Here is an 18987-nt window from a genome sequence, read left to right as displayed (position 1 = left end):
GTGATTTGCATCTGTTTTATGAGTGAGATAAATATGCTTGTACAAGGGCGTCCAAAGACATGCATTTGATCATAACCGCAAGCAGATGTTCTTGTCAACTACAAATCAATATTGCTAAAGATGATTTTGAAGAGGGGGAAAGACAAGAATAACCAGTTGTGCATGGGAAGTAAAAATGAGTTCTAATTTGAAGAAGAATGTGGTATTATTTCTCTATGGAAATTAGGCAGTGGGTGCCTCATTTGCAAGGATTATGGCGTTGTCAAAATTGTCTAAGGTGTTTAGCATGCGCCAAATGGTATTTGGGCATGGCCAAGATGCATAATGCGTTTGGAGGTGCAAGTTAGACCAAATTATGGATGCGGGAAAGAAAAGAACAAAGTAGTTCTGATGCATAAGAATGGCATGAGGTCATTTAAAAGCAACAAGATAACATCAGTTTGAAGGAGTATTTAACTAAGTGTCAATTATATTGTGCTTAGTTATGTGAGTTGCATAAGAACGTTGATAGTTGGAAAAGTGCATGTGGAAAAGTGAATTGCTACATTGGGGACAATAGGTGTTGTCTCGCTTCCTTTTTTTTTTTTGCTTAGAAGCAAAGATGAAGTCAGTATTGCCAGGCTTGTTAGGTCTTACAAGTTGTAATCAGTTGGTGCGAGTATTTGCTTAAGTTTGAGTATAATTTCATTTTGGGTCGAGTGGACCTTGGTGTTAGAATGAAGTTTCTCTATGTAGTAGTGAGTGAGGGTATTTGAAACAAGATTTCTTGTTTCTTTCGTTCAAAGTAAAGCTAGTTCGCGTGGAAGATGCTATATAGCATATTAAGCCAAAATATGCAATAGAAGACGCTGAAAGTGAAAGAAGCAAATAAAATTGGTGGCATAGTCGAGTTTGTTATTGAGAGTTATGTAGAAGTGCGGTATTTGACAGCGATAGTATGAAGTAACGCAGCAACAATGAAGATGTAACTCCAACAAGTATATGAGTTAAGAGTAACTCAAAGTTTGGAAAAATATGATGAGGTTTTTCCGCCACATTAAAGCGTAACAGTTTGAAAAAGCAAGTGATGCTTAAATTGCTGGTTCCAAAGGCGCGTGAAGAGGATTCCTTGTCCAAAGTGACAGTGGGATGTCCCGGGTATCCTAAGTCATGACTATACCAAAGTTATGCATTTCAATCAAGTTGTTGCGATGGTGAAAACAAAGAACAACAAGGTGCTGGTTCTTTGGCATACAAATGGTGCAAAGCTAAGAGGCGTAATTTACAATATGATTTGGAGGCCAAATCTAGTGTAACTTCGGTTGCATTGTGGAAGACTGAAAAGGCTATGAATAATGGAAGATACCTGAGCGGTATGGAATCATATCATGCATACCTTAAGGCATGGCATTTGGCATAGGCGCATATGATTGAAGAATGAGGCCAAATTTTGTATAAGTCCTGTTATGTTGCGTGGTGCAACTAAAGTCGGAAAGTCAAGGCATAAGACTATGACAATGATAAGCGTGACTAGTTGGGAGGAATCATTACTTGCGTGAACTTAGGCGCAAATGATTCAAGTGCAATTCAAGCCTAATTCCGGGAATTGGCAAGAGAAATTTCCAAGTTGCATTTGGGTGTTGATATGCGATTGTAGTGGAAGTTGGAGCGTGGGCCAACGTGACAACTAAAATAAAAGGCAGGATCAATGACAAGTCAATAAGCTAAGTGATGGCATATGGTACTAGGCAGAAACCTTTTGACAAGGAAAAAGGCCAGAGAACAAGTATAGCGAGTATACCTTGTTGCGTTCGACGAGGACATTGAACGGATTATGTGGGGGAAGGCTATGAACGGTCTAGCAAGTGACGCACAATGATTGAGTGTTACAGAGTCGTAGGCCAAGTCAGTGTCCGACAATAATTGCGTGATACTGCATAGACTGTCAAGTGCTAGGAATGGCATAACCCTGTAAGGCCGGTGAAGCACAGAGGTAACGCTACACTGTCAGAGGAAATCATTTTCTCTCTTCTCCAAGCCGATTCCAAGAAATGATCTCAAATTCTCTGTCGAGCCGGCGGCGTATGATGAACCCTCTTCTTCATCATCATCCTCTGTTGAAACAATTTCCGAGAGACCCAATACAGAGGAGCCCGCAGAAAAGATTGAGTCTTTCGTACAAGTGACTGAAACCCAAAATGATGATTTTGATGAAGAGACAAGTAAACAACAGGAATCGGATTGGAAAACTGATGAGGATTTTAAGAAATTTATGGGTAATCCTTCAATTGAAGCTGCTATAAAGCTTGAAAAGAAGAGAGCTGAAAGAAAACTCAAGGAGTTAAATACTGAAACAAACAGCAGTAACCCAGTTGTTGGATTTTTTAATAGAGCTGCAATTGAAAGTTTGAAAAGAGAAAAAGAAAGATTGGAGAAAGTTGAAGAAGCTTTTAAGGCTCTTGATCTTAACAAGGTGAGTAAGCATTTTCATTAGTTTGGGGTTGCCCTCAAAGTGTTTGAATATTTTTCCAAGTAAAACAAAATGAGTATTTTTCATTTTGTTACAGTTAAAGAGCTGTTTTGGGTTCGATACATTCTTTGCAACTGATGTTCGGAGGTTTGGAGACGGTGGGATTTTTATCGGTAACTTGAGGAAACCAATTGAAGAAGTCATGCCCAAATTGGAGAAAAAGCTATCTGAAGCAGCTGGCAAAGAAGTTGTATTATGGTTCATGGAGGAAAAATCAAATGACATAAAAAAGCAGGTAACTGCATTTGCTTGGTTGTAATTGTGGGTTTAAGTTGAGATCGAAAGAATTTAATTTTCATTTCAGTACGAGTTTGTGTTTTGCTGCACAACATAATGAGAATTAAGTAATCTTTTCAGGTTTGTATGGTACAACCAAAAGCAGAAATAGACCTTCAGTTTGAATCCACAAAGTTAAGTACGCCTTGGGGTTATGTCAGTGCAATACTATTATGTGTCACAACTTTCGGGACAATAGCTTTGATGAGTGGGTTTTTCCTTAAACCTGATGCTACTTTTGATGACTATATATCCGATGTTGTGCCTCTCTTTGGTGGGTTCCTTACCATCTTGGGAGTTTCTGAGGTATGTTCTCGTATTTTCCATTTCAGGATTTCTTCCACTGTAGGCCAAATTTAGGCATATTTTCTGTATACGATGGCTGTGTTATGTCTTATGAGCATTTCCTTTATGAGTTGCAGATTTGCACAAGGATTACTGCAGCTAGGTATGGTGTTAAACTGAGCCCGTCATTTCTTGTTCCCTCGAATTGGACTGGATGCTTAGGGGTGATAAATAACTATGAGTCACTCCTCCCTAATAAGAAGGCTCTTTTTGATATTCCTGTGGCGCGGACAGCTAGTGCATATTTGACTTCATTAGCCCTCACACTCATTGCTTTTGTCAGTGATGGCAGCTTCAATGGTGGTGAAAATGCTTTGTAAGTAATACCAAGTCCCCTTCCTTGGTTATGATCCTCAAGTACATGACTGTCATGGTGACTAGTATCAATCTGGAAGTCTTTTAAATCCAATACTAAATACTGGTTTAAGAAAATTATTTCTTTTAAATATGAAGCGAATGAGCATTACGAAGAGAGTGGGCCAAGTTATGATTTGAAATATTCAGAGTTTCTAACTCCTATGGTTATTTGTTCCAGATGATCATCCTGTGTTTTCTTTAACACTTGATTTTCTGTTTGCAGGTTCATAAGGCCCCAATTCTTTTATAACAACCCATTGCTTTCTTTCATTCAATACGTGATAGGACCTTACTCAGATGATCTAGGAAATGTATTGCCTAATGCAGTTGAAGGGGTGGGTGTGCCTGTTGATCCCCTTGCTTTTGCTGGGCTATTAGGTGAGTCACCACAACCTTCAAATTTTAATATCACTCACTAAACTATGTATGAAATGGTGAACAACTGCTATATTTTGGTCATCCCAAGCTCTCAAAATTTCAAGTAGATTTTTTGTGTGCCAGTGTTGTTAGTCAAATGGGCTCGTGTATCACGTATTAAACATTTTACAAGTGGTTGATCTGATGAGGCTGAAAATGAGCACTTTGTGCAGGAATGGTAGTGACTTCTTTGAACCTTTTACCATGTGGAAGACTTGAAGGAGGTCGGATTGCTCAAGCTCTTTTTGGAAGGAACGTTGCGACACTACTATCTATTGGCACTTCATTACTGTTAGGAATTGGTGGTCTAAGTGGCAGTGTCCTCTGCTTGGCATGGGGTTTATTTGCGACATTCTTCAGAGGTGGAGAAGAATTACCTGCTAGGGACGAGATTACTCCTCCGGGAGATGACAGATATAATTGGGGTTTTGTTTTGGCAGTAATCTGCTTCCTCACACTTTTCCCAAATGGTGGAGGTACATTCTCAAGCTCATTTCTTAGTCAGCCATTCTTCAGGGGAGATCTGTAAATGGGGTATATATACCCTCTCATTCATCCCATGTAAGTTTTATCGAATTTTACGCTGTAAAATATACTTTCATTCATCCCATGTAAGCTTTATCGAATTTTACACTGTAAAGATTATATTGAAAAATTTCATGAAAGTTCTTGAAAACCAATGCCCTTGTAGAAAATAACATTTGATATAAAGCCAAGATTTTGAATCAACAACCAAACCAATTTAGAAACTACAACTAACCCATTAAGAATAAAAATGAAATTAACAAATTACACAAGCATTAGGATTTTCTTCAACACTCTGGTAATATGTAGTCATATGAGGATTGTAGTGTCTATAAGCATAAGCAAGATCAACTATTTGATTGGTAGCCTCTTTCTTCGGTTCTTCCTTCTTCTTCTCTGCTTCTTTAGCTGGCCCAACTGAAACTATTGATGTATGACAATGTCTTCTTAGTTTGCTCACAATTAGGGTTACATCAACATCTCCAATTACTGTTAATTTCTTGTCTTTCATGTCTATCGATAATGAATCAACTCCTGAAAGTCCAGAAACTGATTTCATGGCTTTCTGTTTGCATCTGTCGTCGTGTAAATCCAGGGAAACTATAATCTTCTGCATCGTTCCTCTGAAAATTAGTTTAGTAGTAGTTATGAATATTTAGAGAACCAATTGAGTGTGAGTGAATTGTAAAGAGAGTAAAAGAAACAAGAGAGTAAGAGAAGAAGGAGAGAATTGTAGGGAGGAAGATGAAGGTTGGATTGATGGATGGATGCCAAATGAGAGTTTATATACAGCCTTGTAAAGTGAAATGATTTTAAGGTTTTCAAGTGTTTCGAAGAAGGAACATTCGTATATCAATTATTTAAGTGGACAGCGATGCAGGAGACTCATTCAAGACGAGTCTCTGACTTGGACTATCATTTTTCATTTTTCTTTTTGTTGACTTCAATCACGTCATCTCTATACTTGACCTCACCACCATACATATAGTCTCTGCTGACCGACCCTGAATTGTGAGAGGATAATTTGTCTTTAATTGCAATAATTCGTGGTCAACTGTGGATATTATTCCAAGTGGACTAATCTAGCATCAGGCAATACTGTATATGAACTTTCAAGTAATCTTGTCAACCATTTACCTGCTGAAAAATTCAAGAGATACAAACGAAAACAAAAAGGTAACAGCAAAATTTTGAAGCTGCGCCTGTTGAAACGTAAGCCATTTCAAGAATATTCAGTTTAGTTCAGGGTGTTCCTGTTGAAATGTGATGCCATTTCTAGAATATTCACATAAGTTAACCGCGTAACACAGAAATTGTTGTAGAATCTAGACCCTAATGGCTAATTATGACAGGTCTGGCAAGTGGCGTGCGTTACAGAGTTGCAGGTCAAGTCAGTGTCCGACAATAATTGCGCGATACTGCATAGATTGTCAAGTGCTAAGAATGGCATAACCCTGCAGGGCAGGTGAAGCGCACAGGTAGCGCTACATTGTAAAGACATTTGGCTAAGTAAAGAAGCTTATTGGCCGATACAATGAAGCTTCATTGAGGGAAAGGCAAGAAAAAACAAAAGTTGCAAGATGCAACATGCGATGTTGTTATTAACCGTGGAATTGAGTTGGTCCAAACTCAAGGATGATGCAAAAAGGTAGAATAAGCCAAGAGTTGGTCTATGACATTAGTTCAAAGATGGCCAAAGCCTGGACAGTGCAAACAAGCTAATAATGCAAGAGTGACATTACTATTGTGAAGCAGATTGGCTAAGTGAAGCATATGGCGCCCGATAACCAGAATGAGCTTAAGGTGTTAGCCTTGATGATTGGAGCATCGGGATTATCCGTGCATTAGTTTAGAGCAATAAGCATGCAGGACCAAGATGGATGAGCATTGGATCAAAGCAGAATTCGGTAAAGCACAACAGTGGTGCAATACGGATCAAGTGACGGTTAAGAGTTGGTTACGAGCTTCATGAGAATGCCAATGACGCGAGACAAAGTAGAATGGTTATAAAGCAAGTTTATACCCATGTGGAGTGTTCATAACCACCAAGAACCAATTTGGCACCAATTGGCGTGACAACACAAAAGGTGGCAGTTGAAGTTGGCGGTTACGGAAACCACTTATGGGACACATGGATGTTCCATGCAGCTGCAAGAGGTTGCAAGGAGTTTTGGCCTGATCAGTAGCTTGTATAAATAGCTTAGGGATCAATAATTTTAGTGTTGTTAAATTGAGAGAAGAACCACTAATGTAGAGAGTATTTTTGGCATTCACCAAGAGGGTGAATGGCCTGTTTTGGTCCATGTGATGGACGAGTTTTTTAATCTTCCTTTAGTGCAATAAAATGGGTTTGTTGCAGTACTCTTTGTCCACTGTGTTGCTGATCTTGTGAAGTTGTTTGAGTATGTTTATGCGTGGAAAACTTCTTATGCTTATGGAGGCATGAAGAGTTAGAGAGAAAGAAGAAAGACTTACATTGTGCAAAGCCTTTAAAGTGAAGGCAGATGCGTACTTTGATGCAAGTATGCAAGGCTGAGTAATTGTGGGTGAAGTTGGTTCACTGAACCACAATTATCGCCTGTCATGTCCCATGAAAATTTTAGGCGATTAAATGGGCATGTGACAGCAGGTATCAAAGCGGAATGAACTTTGAATTTTGAAGTAGCAACATGCCATGAAAGTTTATGACAAAGGTGTCAAAATTCCTACCCAAAGTGTTAGACAAACATGTGATAATAATTGGAAACTGGGTTTTCAAGTGATTGCATGAAAAAACTAAAGAGTATGCTGACTTTTATGGTGCAAGTCAGGTGTTAAAGTCCATGTTTCTCATAAGTATGCAAAGATTACGCATTTGGAATGCATATCTTTGGGGTGTTATCAGTAGCAAGTACATTACATGTTATAATGGAAATTTTGCCAAAATTCTTGAATGCGAAGTTGTTGTTGGCCTTTTCAATGGATAAGAAGATGTAGAACCTATCTATGCGATATAATTAAGGGTGTCTCATCGTAGCCAGTTGAATGGAAGAATAAAGTTATATCTCTTGAATGCATGTACCTTGGTGGTAATGCAAAGTCTGATTGTTAATCAGCATCTTTGTGGCAATGTGATGCCATAAAAAAAGACTTAGATGGCCAATTATTATCTAGAATAAAGCTTATGGAAAGGCTGAAGAAATAAGCGCAAGTTAGGGAAAAACTAATACACCACGGTCTTGCGTTTGCAAAGAGTTCTTCATTGATGCTAGATGCGCACTAGGGGTGTGATTTGCTCCTAGTTTATGAGTGAGATGAATATTCTTGGATAAGGGTGTCCAAAGACCTGCATTTGATCATAACCACAAGCGGATGTTCTTGTCAACGACAAATCAATATTGCGACAAATATGATTTTGAAGAGGGGGAAAGACAAGACTAACCAGTTGTGCATGGGAAGTAAAAATGAGTTCTAATTTGAAAAAGAATGTGGTATTCTTGCTTCATGGAAATTAGGCAGTGGGTGCCTCATTTGCAAGGATTATGGCCTTGTTAAAAATTTCCAAGGTGTTTATCTACGAAAGTCATTAAGTAATATGACTTGCTAAGATCTATGGTGATGCTTAGAATCACCAAGTTAAGTCTGCTCCAGTTGTCCAAAGGTGCACAAGTTTGTGTCAAGATTTGGGTGCTAATTGGCATAAAAGGTATACAACATTAACATGCGCCAGATGGGATTGGGAATGGCCAAGATGCATAATGCGTTTGGAGGTGCAAGGAAGGTTAAATTGTGGATGCGGGAAAGATAAGAACAAAGTAGTGATGATGCATAAAAATGGCATGAGGTCATTTTTAAAGAAATCTTCATGAAACCTAAAGCAACATGATAGCATCAGTTTGTAGGAGTATTCAACTAAGTGTCAATTATATTGTGCTTCGTTATGGGAGTTGCATAAGAACGTTGATAGTTGGAAGAGTGCATGTAGCAAAGTGAATTGCTACAGTGGGGACAATAGGTGTTGTCTCGCTTCCTTTTTTTTGTTTGTTTACTTAGAAGCGAAGATGAAGTCAGTATTTCCAGGCTTGTTAGATCTTACAAGTTGTAATCAGTTAGTATGAGTATTTGCTTAAGTTTGAATATACTTTCATTTTGGGCCGAGTGGACCTTGGTGTTAGAATGAAGTCAATCTATGTAAGGTAGTAGTGAATGAGGGTATTTGAAATGAGAGTTCTTGTTTCTTTCCTTCAAAGTAAATCTAGTTTGAAAAAGAAAGTGATGCTTAAATTGCGTGTTTCAAAGGCGCGTGAAGAAGATTCATAGTCCAAAGTGACAGTGGGATATACCGGTATCATAAGTAATGACTATACCAAATTTATGCATTTAAATCAAGGTGTTTCTATAATGCAAGAAAAGAGTAGCAAGGTGCTGGTTCTTTGGAATACAAATGGTGCAAAGCTAAGAGGCGTAATTTACAATATGATTTGGAGGCCAAATATAATGTAAGTTCTATTGCATTGCTGAAGACATAAAAGTCTATGAATTGTGGCACATACCAGAATGGTATGGAATCATAGCATGCATACCTTAAGGCATGGGATTTGGCGTAGGCGCATATGATTGAAGAATGAGGCCAAGTTTTGTATAAGTCCTGTTATGTTGCGTGGTGCAACTAAAGTCAGAAAGTGAAGGCAGAAGACTTTGGAAATAATAAGTGTGATTAGTTTGGAAGAATCATTGCTTGCGTGAACTTAGGCGCAAATGATTCAAGTGAAATTCAATCCTAATTCGGGGAATTGGCAATAAAAATTTCCAAGTTTCATTTGGGTGTTCATATGCGATTGTAATGGTAGGTGGAGCGTAGGCCAACGTGAAAACAACAATACAAGTCAGTACGATCAATGACAAGGCATTAATATAAGTGATGGCATATGGTACTAGGAAGAAAAGTTTTGGCAAGGAAAAAGGCCAAGTAAGTTTGCTGATTTCTGAGAGAGGATCAAAAGTGTCCAAGGCCAGAGAACAAGTATAATGAGTATACTTTATTATATTCGACGAGGACGTTGAACGGATTAGGTGGGGAAGGTCTATGACCGGTCTGGAAAGTGGCGCACAATGATTGGCGTTACAGAGTTGTATGCCAAGTCAGTGTCCGATAATGATTGCACGATACTGCATAGACTGTCAAGTGCTAAGAATGGCATAACCCTGCAGGAACGGTGAAGCGCAAAGGTAGCGCTACATTATAAAGACATTTGGATAAGTAATGAAGCTTATTGGCCGAAAAAATGAAGTTTCATCGAGTGAAAGGAAACACAAAACCAAAGATGCAAGATGCAACATGCGATGTTGGAATTAACTGTGGAATTGAGTTGGCCCAAATTCAAGGATGATGCAAGAAGGTAGAATATGCCAAGGATTGGTCTATGGCATTGGTTCAAGTCTAGACAAAACTTGGACTGTGCAAACAAGCTAGTAATGCAAGAGTGGCATTACTATTGTCAAACAGATTGGCTAAATGAAGCATATGGCGCCAGATAACCAGAATGAGATTAAGGTGTTGGCCTTGATGATTGAAGCACAAGAATTTTCCGTGCATTAACTTAGAGCAATAAGAATGCAGGGCCAAAATGGATGAGCATTGGATCAAGGCAGAATTCGGTAAAGCACAACAATGGTGCAATACGACTCAAGTGACGGTTAAGAGTTGATTACGAGCTTCACAGCCTATAAAGAAATATTATAACCATATGGAGTGTTCATAAAAACCAAGAACAGGAGAGGCACCAATTGGCGTGACAACACAAAAGGTGGCAGTTGAAGTTGGCGGTTATTAAAACCACTTATGGGACACATGGATGTTCCATGCAGGTTCAAGCAGTTATACATAGTTTTGGAATGATCATTAGATTCTATAAATATCTTTGGGATCAATAATTTTAGTGTCTTTCAATTAAGAGAAGAACCACTAATGTAGAGAGTATTTTAGGCATTCACCAAGAGGGTGAATGGCCTGTTTTGGTCCATGTGATTAACGAGTTTTGTAATATTCCTTTAGTGCAACAAAATTGGTTTTTTATAGTATTGTTTGTGTTCACTGTGTTGATGATCTTGTGAATTTGTTAGATTACATTTATGCGTGACAAACCTCTTATGCTTATGGGAGCATGAAGAGTTAGAGAGAAAGAAGTAAGAATCCCGTTGTGCAAAGCCTTTAGAGCGAAGTCAGATGCGTACTTTGATGCAAGTATGAAAGGATGATTAATTATAGGTGAAGTTGGTTCACTGAACCACAATTATTTCCAGTCATGTCCCTTGAAAATTTTAGGCGATTAAATGGGCATGTGAAAGCAGGTATCAGAGCGGTGTTTTGGGGACATTGTTCTTGATTTTTTCCTCTTTTACTCAAGCTGGTGTCATTTGTTTGTTAACTTCAGTGAAAATTATTTGGGTTTCATTAGTATGGAGACTATAAGAAGTTGGTCTTGTGTGGATAGATCAATTGGAATGAACTTTGAAGATTGAAGTAGCAACATGTCATGTAAGTTTATGACGAAGGTGTCAAAATTCCTGCCCAAAGTGTTAGACAAACATGCAAGAATCATTGGAAACTGGGTTTTTCAAGTGATTGCATGACAAAACTGAAGAGTATGCTGACTTCTATGGTGCAAGTCAGGTGTTAAATGATGAGTGCTAAAAAGTGCATATTTCTATATATTTTTATTGGCATTTAACTCATCCTTTGTGCATTAAATTCTACATTTTACCCCATATTCTGTATTTTCCTTGTTTTCAAGATTAAATATTTTTATTAATTAATTTTGCATTTTTAAGTAATAAATAAAGTTGGATGAATTGCGGAGCGGAAAAGAGCAGAAAAGTAGTGAAAGGCCGGGAGGAATTACGCAAATATCTCAACCCAAGCCCGCCTCGGTTCTCAGCCGTCAGATCGAAGCATTTCAGCATCCTACGGTCGCTCCATTATCGTACATAGAACTCTGAAGTCCTCGCTTCACATCGCAGCGCCCATCTCAATCTTGAGCCGTCCTTTTTGCTGCATTTCCTCATCCTACGGTCGCTCCAATATCTTCACATATCACCGTTGGATCCACCTACCATCTTCACATCCGACGCGTTTCCTCGCAAATCATCACCCCTTGCCACACCCGCTCAACACCCTAACTTCCAAACCCATCGACCTCAAACCAAACACTCCATTCTCCCCAAACTGTCGACCTCTTCTTCTCTTCCCCAAACTTCCTCTCTTCCATCACCTGCAACTCCTTCACCATCATGCCCCGACATTACCAGACCTCGAGCTCCATCACCACCTTCTTCCCCGACCATCACAGAAACACATCAACCCACTTCCCTGGTTCTTTCTATCTTGTTCTTAGCATCTACACAACCCTAGATGCTACAAACAAGAAAGGCAGAGCTAGAATTCAGTTACAGTGGAGAGAAGACCAAATTGGAGCGTTGTTCGAGTTGACAGGAGCAAGTGGAAGCATGGGTCAGCGCTCAATTGCAGAGGAGACAACGAATTCAGAGGGTACGGTGAGTTTTCCCCAATTTCCCAAGAACCCTAATTTTATCAAATTTGGGGAAAATGCTTGTAAACCCTAATTGAATGTTTTGGGTATAAATAGAAGGTGTGGGTGTGTGTTGTAATCATCTCTGGACTAGCCAGTAGACATTTGTTCTGTTTCATTGCAATTCCAATTTCAGTTCTTCTTATGCAGTTAACAGTGAATGTGTGCATGTTGTTTTCAATTATCTTGAATGTTGAATGTTGCTTGAATTATCATACTCAATGAATGTTATTGCTAGTTACAAGTTTAGCATGAGCTAAACTGCATTAGGTTGAGGCTCAGTTGAAGCCTTATGCACTGTCAAATGACAAGTTGCTAGGATAGTTAACTCCTTTCCCTATTTTGCTTGAGCAATGGGAAGAGGTTAATGCTCATAGTGCCTGTGATTGATTGTTCTGTCAAAAGACAGTCAATGCTAGGGGAAAACTAGTGAGCAAATTAGTTTTCCTCCCATTCTAGATGTATGCATAGGATTTTCAACTCAACCTAGAAATATGTTGTTTGATTAGGACACAAGGTGGATACTAAGCCTTAGCTTAGCCACAATCCCTTTTACAGTCACTTAATTTCAGTTCTATTTTGTTCCCTGCTAAATTTACCTTCCTTCACTGTTTTTCTTGCATTTTGAAGTTGTTGTGCACTGAAATCAGTGCACAAACTCACCCCTGCCCTTGGCTTACAGCCTTGGTTCCCTGCTAGTGTTATTTTATATCCTATGCCATTTAATCTTTGATGTGCTGCCATCTTGTGTTAACTGTTTTAGTTCCTTGCATCTGCCACATTACCTCATTGCTATTCACTGCCTTCATCCATCACTGCTCACTTCCATAGTGCCTTGTCTCCATTGCTAGCTTAGGAAAACTTCTTGTATGCTCCCACTCCCTGTGGACTAACCCCTACTCATCCCTATACTATAAAGCTTGGCCTTGTATACTTGCAAGTTTTGTGTGCAACCCCATTTACACACCAAGTTTTTGGCGCCGCTGCCGGGGAGCTGGCTGCCATATTTTTGAAGTTTTCATTGCTGTTCTGTGGCCTTGCTGTGCTTGAAGCTGTTGTGGCCTTGCTGTGCTTGAAGCTGTCTCCTGAGATCATTGCACTCTTGTTCACTTGCAGGTGCCACTGAGTTGCTGCTGCTGCTGCTGTTGCTGGAGCTGGTGAACCAAGCCTGCTGCTGCCAAGCCAAAGCAACTGGGTTTAGCCACTTGCTGCTGCTGGGCTCTGCCTTCTACTGGTGGGCTTGTACTTCTCTGAACTGGGCTTCACCAACTTCAACTGAATTGGGCTTGCCAAGTGCTGCTGGGCTCTGCCTTCTTTTGTTGCTGGGCTCGTGGTCTTCTGTGAGCTGGGCTTCGTTGTTGCTGCTGCTGGGCTCTGTTCCACCTGTTGTTGCTGGGCTTGAGCGTGAAGCTGCTAAGGACGATCCTAAAGCCCAACTGGGCTGTGCAACTAAAAGGGGACCAAAAGCCTATTTTTGGGCTTCCCTCCAAAAATCAAGTAAGCCTAACCCATGAGTTAACCCACTTGGGCCTCATTTAAATTCAAATTCGGGATTGTAATAATTAATTTAATTATTTAGTTGGGATTGTAATAATTTTTATTTTTCCTTTATTTTCTTTTTCTTTGGGACTGTAATTATTTTTTGTCTTTATTTTTCTTTTATTTTTTTTTCTTTTTCTTTTTCATTTTCTTTTATGGGCTTGTCTTAATTATTATTATTGTTTTTATTTTCTTTTATGGGTTGTGCTAATTTATGCTAGGTTTAGTTCAAATTTTTTTCCAAAGCCCAATTTTAAACCAAAAACAAAATCCCTTATTAAAACCAAAACCCACTCAAAACCAAATCATCAAAACCCATTCAAAACCAAATCTTCGTAACCCTTGTGGGCCAAATTGTTTCCGATTGCTCTGTCTGACCAACATGTTAGTTGAGGTACCTACAAGGACATGACTGTGACCTATAGAGACCAAACAAACAGACTTGTTAGAATTAATCAAGAAGAACCTATCGAAATTCTGAGTTCTGAGGTAGACAGCCCAGATCAAACCGAAACAATGGGAGAACCCCGTACCCTCAAGGATTATATGTACCCAACTAGATCCAGTCAACCTTCTTGTATTGTGCTACCCGAGGATAATGGCCATTATGAGCTGAAATCGAGCACAATACAGATGCTTCCTATTTTTAGAGGTGTTGAGAATGAAAACCCGTACCACCACGTGAGAGAATTCGAGGAAATTTGTGGAACTCTGCGTTTCACTCAAATGTCCGACGAAACCCTAAAGTTAAGGCTCTTTCCTTTCTCCCTGAAAGATAAGGCAAAGGCCTGGCTTTATGCTTTACAGCCTCAATCCATCATGACATGGGATGACCTCATAAAGGAGTTTTTCAAAAAGTTTTTCCCGAATCACAAGACTGCGACAATTCGTCAAAGTCTGAATAGCTTTGTGCAATTAGAGAGTGAGACCTTAGCTAGATACTTGGAGAGATTCAATGAATTATTGCTCCAATGTCCCCATCATGGTTTTGAAAAATGGAGACTTGTGCAAATTTTGTATGAAGGTCTAGATGTGTCCACCCGAACAACGGTTGAGTCGATGTGTAATGGTCTATTCGTAGACAAAACTGCTGATGCGTCTTGGGACTTCTTGATTGAAGTAGCTGAAAAGACGCAACAGTGGGAATCCATCCGTGAACCCAGAAAGACTACATCCGAAGAGAAGGCTTTTAGGATTGAAGCAGATTTCGAGGGAAGAGCAAACATGGCATCAATAGTTAGGAGATTAGAAGAGTTAGAACTACATAAAAATTCAAAACCTTCCACCACTACTCTCCGAGAACATGTCGCTTCGTCTGTATGTGCCGCTTGTAACGATCCCAACCATCAATTCCAAAATTTCCCCGATTTGCTTGCAGTCCAGGAATCTAGGCTTGAACAGGCACATGCCATGTTTCAAAAACAAGAGCATAACCCCTATTCACAGACCTACAATCCAGGATGGAGAAACCACCCTAACTTTTCATGGTCCAAAGGACCCACTCAGGGAGGACCATCTCAACCCAATCAGAGCTATCAAAACAATCAGGGATCTCAGAACAATCAAGGTTATCAATATCCTAGGAACCCTCAACAACAATCGAACTCTCAACAATCATATCCTCAACACAATACCGACAAGAGATTATCCACCCTAGAGGAGATGGTCCAGAGTCTGGTGCAAGGTCAGAAAAATATTGATCAAAAGATGAGTCAAATGTGCGATTCCATGAGCGAGAGAGAAAAGGGTACACTTCCTAGCCAACCCCAACAAAATCCAAAGAGGATATTTCAAACAGGCACAACATCCTGCACTGAAACCTCACCCGATCAAGTACATGCCATTACCACCCTCCGAAGTGGTAAAATCATCGAGAACAACGTGGGCGAACCTAATGAATCTGATACAAACTCCACGCTGTCTCCACAACCCCAGAAAACCAAAGAATCTGAGCAAGTTGGAAAGCCTGACAATTCTACTGCTGTGAATGTCCCTTTGCCAACTCATTCTCCTGTTGCCCCATTTCCTCAAAGATTGATCTATCAACAGAAAAGTACCCATTATAATGAGATGTTAGATCTGTTCAAGAGAGTCAAAATCAACATTCCTTTTCTTGAAGCAATTAGGCAAATCCTGGCATATGCTAAATTCCTCAAAGACTTGTGTACTCAAAAGCGCAAGCTTAATGTGCAAAAACGTGCTTTCTTAGCTGAACAGGTGAGTTCCATCATTCTGAACAAAACTCCACCCAAGTTTAGGGATCCAGGATGTCCAACAATTTCTTGCACTATAGGAGAACACACGGTCAATAAAGCGTTATTAGACCTAGGTGCAAGTGTTAACCTTCTGCCATATTCTGTTTATGAGCAGTTAGGTCTTGGGGAGTTGAAGCCAACATCTATCACTCTACAACTGGCAGACCGATCTGTCAAGATTCCTCGTGGAGTGGTCGAAGACGTTTTGATCAAGGTTGACAAATTCTATTTTCCCGTAGACTTCATTGTCTTAGACACTCAACCTGTACAAAACCCAGACTGTCACATTCCTGTCATCTTAGGACGTCCTTTCTTGGCTACGTCCAACGCAATCATTAATTGTCGTAATGGAGTGTTGAAACTGTCTTTTGGCAATATGACGGTAGAATTGAATGTGTTCGATATTAGTCAACAACCTGTGAATCTTGATGATGATGATGTGCATGAAGTTAATATGATTGAAGGATTAATACAAGATTCGTTGACTAACATTCTATCCGTCGACCCCTTTCAAGCATGTATGGAGAACTTTAACTCAGATTCCTATGATGATGCATACTGTAGTGACGTCCTATCTCTACTCGAATCTGTACCTCAAATGGACGTCACTGAAAGAAGATATGAAGTGGAACCACCCTTACTCTCTGATTCCAAGCTTGTTCCATCCATTGTTGAGCCACCCAAGCTTGAATTGAAAACATTGCCTAGTACGTTGAAGTACGCATTCCTAGGTTCTTCTGATACTTTACCTGTCATTGTTTCATCATGTTTAGACACGGAACAGGAAAGTAAGCTTTTAGAAGTACTTAAGGAACACAAAGAGGCCTTAGGATGGACCATCTCAGACCTCAAAGGAATAAGCCCCACCATTCGCATGCACCACATTAATCTCGAAGAGAATGCCAAACCATCTAGGGAAATGCAAAGGAGACTTAATCCTAACATGAGAGATGTAGTCAAAGGAGAAATCCTGAAACTACTTGATGCGGGTATCATATACCCAATACCAGATAGTAAATGGGTTAGTCCCATTCAAGTTGTGCCTAAGAAGTCAGGCATTACTGTAGTTCAGAACGACAAGAATGAGTTAGTCCCTTCACGTACAACCACAGGATGGAGAGTATGTTTCGACTACAGAAATTTGAACACAGTAACAAGGAAGGATCACTTCCCGCTCCCTTTCATAGACCAAATGCTAGAACGTGTGTCTGGACACAGTCACTACTGTTTTCTAGATGGCTTTTCCAGTTATAACCAAATTCACATTGCACCTGAAGATCAGGAAAAAACTACGTTCACGTGTCCCTTTGGGACATTTGCTTATAGACGCATGCCCTTTGGATTGTGTAATGCACCTGCTACTTTTCAGCGATGCATGATGAGCATTTTTTCTGACATGATAGATAGTTTTCTCGAGATCTTCATGGATGATTTCTCCGTGTTCGGTTCTTCGTTTGATAAATGTTTAAGACATCTTACCCTTGTGCTGTCCAGATGTAAGAAGAGGAACCTTGTTCTAAATTGGGAAAAGTGCCATTTTATGGTGAATTCAGGAATAGTTCTAGGACACATCATCTCGGAAAAAGGCATTGAAGTAGATAAAGCTAAAGTAGACCTCATCCGACATTTACCAAAACCCCGCTCTGTGAGGGAAATTCGATCATTTTTAGGTCATGCTGGTTTTTACCGGCGATTCATCAAAGACTTTAGCAAAATCTCAAGACCTCTGTGTAGTCTACTCGCCAAAGATGTTACCTTCAATTTCGATGATGCTTGTGTGAAAGCTTGGGAGGAATTAAAAACTCTTCTCACCGCCGCTCCTATAGTCCGACCACCCAACTGGGAACTACCATTCGAACTTATGTGTGATGCCTCTGATTATGCTGTTGGTGCTGTTTTAGGACAGCGTGTTGATAGACTACCATACGTGATATACTACGCTAGCAAAACCCTTAATGATACTCAACTCAATTACACAACTACCGAGAAGGAATTGCTTGCTGTCGTTTTCGCATTAGACAAGTTTAGATCTTATCTCATCGGATCTAAGATCATCATATACACTGACCATGCGGCTTTGAAGTATCTTCTTTCCAAGAAGGATGCTAAAGCTCGCCTTATTCGATGGATACTCTTATTACAGGAATTCGATCTCGAAATCCGTGATAAGAAAGGTTGTGAGAATGTGGTTGCTGATCATTTGTCTAGATTAACCATTGAGTCTATTGATGAGTCCATGCTAATCAGAGAATCATTTCCTGATGAGCAATTGATGTCTGTATCAGACCTCCCTTGGTTTGCCGACATCGTTAACTACCTTGCTGCAGGTAGGATGCCCTCACGTTGGTCGAGACAAGACCGCTATAAGTTCTTGGCTGAAGTTAAACATTTCCTTTGGGATGACCCATATTTGTTTAAGTACTGCCCGGACCAAATCATTAGGAGATGTGTCCCCAACACTGAACAGAAAGATGTGATATCTTTCTGTCATGACCAAGCATGTGGAGGCCATTTCAGTGCCAAGAAAACCGCTGCAAAGATCTTGCAGTGTGGATTCTATTGGCCATCATTGTTCAAGGATTGCCATGATTATTGTGTTGCTTGTGAACGCTGTCAAAAGATAGGAAGCATTTCGAGGAGAAACATGATGCCATTGAACCCCATTTTGATTGTGGAGATTTTTGATGTTTGGGGGATCGACTTCATGGGTCCATTCCCTATTTCTGACGGTAGATTGTACATCCTAGTCGCAGTTGATTACGTTTCTAAGTGGGTAGAAGCCATAGCAACCAGAACAAATGACCACAAGGTGGTACTTTCATTTCTAAAGGAAAACATATTTGCACGTTTTGGTACCCCTAGAGCTATCATCAGTGACGGCGGTTCACATTTTCGTAACAAGTACTTTGAGTCTTTAGTAGGCAAGTATGGCATAACTCACAAGGTTGATACTCCATACCACCCTCAGACGAGTGGACAAGTAGAAGTTTCTAATAGGGAAATTACGCACATTCTCGAGAAGACAGTTAACCCGTCTAGGAAAGATTGGTCATTAAGATTGAATGATGCTTTGTGGGCCTATAGAACAGCTTATAAGACACCAATTGGAATGTCCCCCTATCGTCTGGTGTATGGAAAGCCGTGCCATCTACCTGTGGAATTAGAACATCGTGCCTACTGGGCAATCAAAGAGCTG

At 40.0% G+C, this 18987-nt stretch overlaps 2 protein-coding genes across 2 annotated transcripts; one reads left to right on the top strand and one right to left on the bottom strand.

Annotated features, from left to right (window-relative positions):
• The first annotated feature begins 1710 nt into the window (after positions 1-1710).
• Positions 1711-4584, top strand: LOC113304122 (probable zinc metallopeptidase EGY3, chloroplastic). Its single transcript, XM_026553187.1, has 7 exons — positions 1711-1774; positions 1971-2452; positions 2547-2744; positions 2867-3091; positions 3208-3446; positions 3711-3865; positions 4078-4584. The coding sequence occupies exons 1-7, from the start codon at positions 1711-1713 to the stop codon at positions 4431-4433; spliced, it is 1719 nt and encodes a 572-aa protein (XP_026408972.1). The 3' UTR covers positions 4434-4584.
• LOC113304199 (heavy metal-associated isoprenylated plant protein 39-like) lies at positions 4498-5210 on the bottom strand. The gene has a single exon (XM_026553258.1). It carries the CDS (start codon positions 5043-5045, stop codon positions 4686-4688), a length of 360 nt encoding a protein of 119 aa, XP_026409043.1. The 5' UTR covers positions 5046-5210; the 3' UTR covers positions 4498-4685.
• Positions 5211-18987: the final 13777 nt, after the last annotated feature.

The sequence above is a fragment of the Papaver somniferum genome, chromosome 8, assembly GCF_003573695.1.
Source record: "Papaver somniferum cultivar HN1 chromosome 8, ASM357369v1, whole genome shotgun sequence".
In the NCBI taxonomy this organism is placed as follows: domain Eukaryota; kingdom Viridiplantae; phylum Streptophyta; class Magnoliopsida; order Ranunculales; family Papaveraceae; genus Papaver; species Papaver somniferum.
Note: the sequence above shows the minus strand (reverse complement) of the source record. Positions and strands in the feature narration are given on the sequence as shown.

Coding starts and splice junctions, on each gene's coding strand:
- LOC113304122 (XM_026553187.1), top strand. CDS start 1,711: ATGGCATATGGTACTAGGCAGAAACCTTTTGACAAGGAAAAAGGCCAG. Junction 1,775..1,970: donor CCAGAGAACAAGTATAGCGA/GTATACCTTGTT, acceptor GGTGAAGCACAG/AGGTAACGCTACACTGTCAG. Junction 2,745..2,866: donor CAAATGACATAAAAAAGCAG/GTAACTGCATTT, acceptor TAATCTTTTCAG/GTTTGTATGGTACAACCAAA.
- LOC113304199 (XM_026553258.1), bottom strand. CDS start 5,045: ATGCAGAAGATTATAGTTTCCCTGGATTTACACGACGACAGATGCAAA.